Source organism: Acanthochromis polyacanthus, chromosome 6 (genome assembly GCF_021347895.1).
Source record: "Acanthochromis polyacanthus isolate Apoly-LR-REF ecotype Palm Island chromosome 6, KAUST_Apoly_ChrSc, whole genome shotgun sequence".
Lineage (NCBI taxonomy): Eukaryota > Metazoa > Chordata > Actinopteri > Pomacentridae > Acanthochromis > Acanthochromis polyacanthus.
This window is the reverse complement of record NC_067118.1, coordinates 26,065,699-26,071,897: the sequence shown is the minus strand read 5'-3', so window position 1 is coordinate 26,071,897 and position 6,199 is coordinate 26,065,699. Positions and strand designations below refer to the sequence as shown.

The 6,199-nt window shown below is 41.8% G+C and overlaps 1 protein-coding gene across 1 annotated transcript in view; it reads left to right on the top strand.

The window, feature by feature from the left end:
* Positions 1-877: 877 nt before the first annotated feature.
* The window catches only part of plxna2 (plexin A2), a 149,632-nt gene continuing 144,310 nt past the window's right edge, over positions 878-6,199 (top strand). The window contains 2 exon segments of the mRNA XM_051949196.1: positions 878-1,374; positions 1,377-2,206. Of these exon segments, the coding sequence (XP_051805156.1) occupies positions 1,011-1,374; positions 1,377-2,206 (1,194 nt within the window). The 5' untranslated portion in view covers positions 878-1,010.

Genomic DNA, 6,199 nt, shown 5'->3' with positions numbered 1-6,199 from the left:
GTAAAAATGTGAGGAATGGGGTAACTGTAGAAATTAAATGAGGTGGCTGATGTCATTAAGAATAGGAGAGCACACACAGTTCAGCTCTGCACTAATGCCTCTGGTCTGACATTTATTGTTGGATTTTTAATCAAAAGTCACATTTATGGTTATGGTATAGCCACTAATATTATTGTCAATAAATTCATTGAATTTATTACAACCTTTTTTTTTATAGATGAGTGTATGAAAAAATAATGAAATCCCTTATTTAACATCCTGCTCTATGCTAATATAACGTTTCTGTAATCAAGAATCTTTATTGTCACCGTGTTTCCACACAGCAAAATTTCGATTGGTGCCTCCTAGCTATAGATTAAAGACAGAAAAAAGGCACATTATATACTAATAAAATAAAAATCCTCAAAAGATGGATTTTATACATCTGATATAGAACAGTGTTAGAAGTTTTAAGCCCTATTTAAATTGACTTAAGATGCAATGAGTCATTGCCGAGTGTCCAAGGTTTTCTGCGGGCAATGTCTGCATCGGCAGCTGTTCTGTTCTTAGAAACCGCTTGCTCAGTGTGTGACAGCAGCAGTGTTAGTATGAGTCAGGTCAAGCTAATTTCCTTTGCTGTAACCTGCCTCTCTTTCCTGCATTGTCTTGCCATGTCCAGTAACTCTTTTGGAATGTGCACCATAATGGTTTCCGCCCATTGTCTCTTTAAATCTCCACTCCCCTTCTCCACAGCTCCTCACCTCACTCAAGTTGACCCTTTTGCACCTTTTTGCTTAGCAACAGCCTTTTCCATTTAGTAATGTGTCTTTCCTTTGTGTGATATGTGAGTCATACTGGGATGTCTAACATCTTTGATCTCCTTTTCTCTTTTTCCAGAAACATGTGAAAACCCTTGTGAACCTTTGACCTGCAAGCAAGCCTTCAACAACAAAAAGGCCAAGGTCTCCTCCCTTCTTCCTGTCATCCATTCTCTCTGCTCCCTCAGCAGCTTCCTCATAGGCCCGTTAAAGATGGAGGGCCGGCAGGCAACACGCAGAACTTTAACACCTAACCCTAGAATAGGAGCAATAGCTACTCTACACTTCTGGCTGTTAGCAATTCCTGCCTTGTGCAACGGGCAGACTTTCACTAGTTTCCACCCTGAGCGTCGGGAATGGGTGTTCAACCACCTGACAGTTCACCAAACCACAGGCGCATTGTATATCGGAGCGGTCAACCGTGTGTACAAGCTCTCAGGCAACCTGACCCTCCTTGTTTCCCATGACACAGGCCCAGAGGACGACAACAAGGCCTGCTACCCCCCTCTGATTGTCCAGCCTTGTTCTGAGCCTCTTGTCTCAACCAACAATGTCAACAAGCTTCTGCTTATTGATTATTCCAGAATCGGTTGCTGGCCTGTGGCAGCCTCTACCAGGGTGTCTGTAAGCTCCTCAGATTGGATGACCTGTTTATCTTAGTGGAGCCCTCCCATAAGAAAGAGCACTACCTCTCCAGTGTCAACCAGACTGGGACCATGTATGGGGTCATTGTGCCTTCGCAGGGCCAGGATGGGACCCTGTTCATTGGCACAGCAGTAGACGGCAAACAGGACTACTTTCCCACTATCTCCAGTCGAAAGTTGCCCCGTGACCCTGAATCTTCTGCTATGCTCGACTATGAATTACACACTGATTTTGTGTCCTCCCTCATCAAGATACCATCAGACACACTGGCACTGGTCTCCCACTTTGACATCTACTATGTTTACGGCTTTGCCAGCGGCAGTTTTGTTTACTTCCTGACTGTTCAACCTGAGACGCCTGAGAACAGCATGTCATCCAGCGGATCCGGCAGTGATCTCTTCTACACTTCCCGCATCGTCCGCCTCTGCAAAGACGACCGCAAGTTTCATTCCTATGTCTCTCTGCCTGTTGGCTGTGTGAAGAACGGCGTTGAGTACCGGTTACTGCAGGCTGCCTACCTTGGTAAGCCGGGTCGCGTTCTCGCTGCCTCGCTCAACATCAGTGCCCAGGACGACGTGCTCTTTACCATCTTCTCTAAGGGCCAGAAGCAGTTCCATCGCCCGCCAGATGACTCAGCGCTCTGCGTCTTCACCATTCGTGACATCAATGCACGAATTAAGGAGCGCCTGCAGTCCTGCTACCAGGGAGAAGGAAACCTGGAACTCAACTGGCTCCTTGGGAAGGATGTGCAGTGCACCAAAGCGGTGAGTAGTTGCTCAGTAAATGCTTATTAAAAAACATTTTCATACTGTGCTGTACATTCTGTGTGCACTTACCACTCATCTACAGTGTGGAAATAATTATGATGTGGCTACAGTGCTGCTACTGAAGACACATTAATCATCAACAGTCCAGAATCGCTCTCACTGGGAAATGTAAAAAGGGGAGAATTGGTAAATTATTATTTCCACAGTTCTTTCTTGCACATCTGTAGCTACTTAAAGATGAAGCAGGATCACGCGCCACTATTTCATTTCTTCTCTCTCTTAGTTTAATTAGCCCACAACCAACAAAGAGATAAAGAACTATTAATCTACATATTAATATATTCAGAATTCTTTAGTGGTCCAACAACATCAGTATCTAGTTTCTTTTCCTTAAATATGATTTTACACAGTAAGGGAGTGACTAACGCTTCTCAACGTGCCAAGAAACCACAGCAAGTTTTGAGTTCACACTGAAAATAAATACAGCAGTCATCCTGAAATGCTATTGACTGCCTAGCATAGCACACTCCCTGTTATCAAATGAGTCTCACTACAAGTAATTATGTCAATTTTTTTTTGTAGCTCTGATATGAGAGAACATCCACTTTCAAGTATATTTCAATGAGAGATATTCATAAATTAGTGATTTTTTTTTCCCCTTGGCAACCATCAAAGTGATAACATTCTCCTCGAGCACAATACAAATAAACACTCTCCCCTTCTAGAGTAAAAAATTGTGTGTGGGGGGGATGTTACTAAAGTTACTGCGCTTCTGATGTTGGCATAGATCACACACCAGTCTTTTTCTTCTGAAATCCCCAATTATCCTATAATACAAGGCCATGTATCTGTTACATGTTGTCAAGTAGAATTAAGTTTCTTGATTTTCCCTCATTCACAAGAGGCTACAGTCCTCTGTGCTTTCATTCTGTAATTGCTAATAGGAATTTAAGAATATTAAGAATTAATGACTAGCTAAGTGTATGACTAGTGAGTTGCTGTGCATGTGTGTGCGCTGTATGTCTACATGTACATAGGAAAGGCTTACATATGTGTAGCGTATAATGATGTGCCCATCCCGCACTATGATGAGAACCACTGATTAGCTTCTTTTGTTGCTAATCCCCTCAGGGAGCTCAATTGACCACTCTTATTAAAATCAGTAAATTCCCCATTAGCACAATGTCAGAGGTGATTGTCAGGAGGAGGGAGACATTATCTGGAACCGGCTATTGGGTTTCATTAGCGCCACTGAGAAGGCGGGGTAAGATGTTGTAAGAAGCAGAGCAGGCAGAGAAAGGTGAAAGGATGGTATATAGTGATGACATTGCTGAGATTGGGAGCCTTTTTCACTGTGGGGACCCAAATTAGGAGCCTTTTTTCCAGTTTCCTAGAAAAATCCCCTATCATCTCAGTGTGCACTGAAGGTTGCCAGCTGTTACCTGCAGAACTGCACCTCCCACTTCATTCTTTAGGTATGCAGTGCCAACAGAATTCTGCTCTCTGTTCACATTTATACACCAAGGACACACAAGCTGTTTAGCCACACAGATAAGGTGTAAATGCAGTTTTAAGACCATGTGCCCATGCTTAGTGGGTAGCCAATAAATCCATACTATAACTCGGAATATGCAAATACATGCCAGTGGATGAATAACTCTTGAAACCTGTACAAATTACATTTGGCACCCAGATATGCCAACTAAGCCGACGTTGTCTGCTTGATGGTAATTTCCCAACTCAAGCAGTGCGGTTGCTTTCGAGGTCAAATGTTTCACGTGTTGTCAATCCTACATAAATACCGATGATTGTAACAAATTAAGAAAAAAATCTGGATAAAATCAGTGGAGAAAAACAACAAATGCTGACGCTTCTACGCAGCTGCATTACATGGTATAATTAAGCAATTAACATCCAATCATGCTCTGTGGCATGGATAAAAATGCTGAGCAGGCCCCGCCGATTGTGATTTTGTATCAAGAAGGCAAAAGGAAAAGACTTAGGTGACTTTAAAAGGTGGGTTTCTAGCACAAATGGCAGGAGCTTCAGTCACAGACTGCTCAGCTGGCTAGTGTTTCACTAGCAACAGACGTCTGGGTTTAGATCTGGAAAAGACATCAATAAATATGGCCAGAAATTGTGGTCAACAATGCACATTTGATGGCTGTTGCTCGTGCATTCATGCGATATTCAAGGAGAAACAGCCGGATATCTCTTCGTCAGACTGTGTCAGCAAGAACAGTCCATTGACAATTACATAGAGAGGGATATTATAGTAGGGTTGCAATGTATAAACCCCTCATTACAAAACATGAATGCACATTTGAGAGTTCAGTGGTGCAAAAACCATAGTTTCTGGTCTACAGAGATGGGAAGAAAAGTGCCTGTGTGGTGTACACTAAGAGAACAGTACAGACCTAAATGTTTGACCCCTACAGTGAGGGGATCTGGTGGCTGTTATGCTGAAGATGGCATTTTGCTGCCATGGTTTGGGTCCTCTCGTCCCCTTAAAGGGAAGGATTGCTGCAAATCAATACAAAGATGTTCTGAGAGATAACCTTTATCTGCTGATGAAACATTTCTGTACTGATAGGAGTGGTGTCTTCCAGGATGACAAGGCGTCCATCCATATGGCACAAAGAGGTCAGCGAATGGTTTAATGAATATGAATGATGTGGATCAAATGCTATGGCCTTTAAAATTACTAGATCACCATGGTAACTGATGCCACACAGCAAAACTGCTCCAAATAGGTTTAGAGTTTCTGATTTAAATCTGCTCTAAGACGCGCCAGTTTTTCTTCTGATGATTCTCACTGAATGCAATACATTCTAAGCTGAGGGAAAATCTTATACCTGCAAACCTGTTGAGCTGTACATTAGCAATTCCTGCGATTGAATCCCTGCTGTTACACTATTGCACATCGTATGTGTTCCACTGCTAGGGAACCTACTGTACTTTAATGGTCATGCAAAAAAAAAACCCAAATGCTTAGCTCTGATTTGCTTCCAAGTTGGCCTAACACTGCTGGTGTTGCAGCTAAGAGAACACAGATTAGAAGAGTGGTATTAGAATTTGGACAAGAAAGTTAATATTTATCGCAGAGAATAGTCGATCAATGACATGAATTTCACTTTCATTTGGCCACAAAAAGTGATTTCCACGTCTCCTTCACCATAGGACATGCTCAGACCAAAATGCATTTCTTCATTATCGTGTTTAAATGAACGATGTTTAAAGATTAAGCGTTAGAACGTGCAACTGTCATGTTAGAAATAAGTGGCTCCACTGAGAGTGACTGAGTGGTAAAACAAATACATTAATTTACACGGTTAACAGTTTGTTTGTTTGTTTGTTTGTTTGTTTTTACCAGCATTCATTTTTGGTATCATTTACAACCGTGGATTTTGAAACTAATATTTAAGTGCTTTTTAAAAAATTCTTCATAGCTCTCTCTTAAAACAACCCATTCTTCTATATTAAAGTAGATGACACACTATCGATCCATTTCGTGCAGAAGAAGACTCACATGATGCGTTAAACAACCCAAGTTTGAAGAAGAAATCCTTGGTTAACACAGAAAGTTGATAACCAGCTTGGTGATGCCCTTCATCTCTGACTGGGGTTTTAGGCTTTGTGGAATTAGTTCGTAGTGCCTCCCACAGATCCCTACACCTATTGTAGATTTTGGACTGACGTGTTAGATAGTGATTTTCACCACCATCATCAAAACACCAAATGAGGGAATATCTTTTGGAATGTTAAACTCAGAGACTTGCAGAATCAGTGTCAAGGCATATTGAAGTTGTTCTATTAATCGCCTAACACCTTACTAAAACGCTTTATGTTGCTTTTTCCTTTAATTTATCACCCCTCTGTATGTTCCTCTCTGCGTGGTATTTTTAGAGAGTTCATGTTTGTGCTCTGTCAAAATATGAGGTGACTCAAGGTTGGACCAACTCTAGAGACTTTATTTTTTGTTAACTGTTA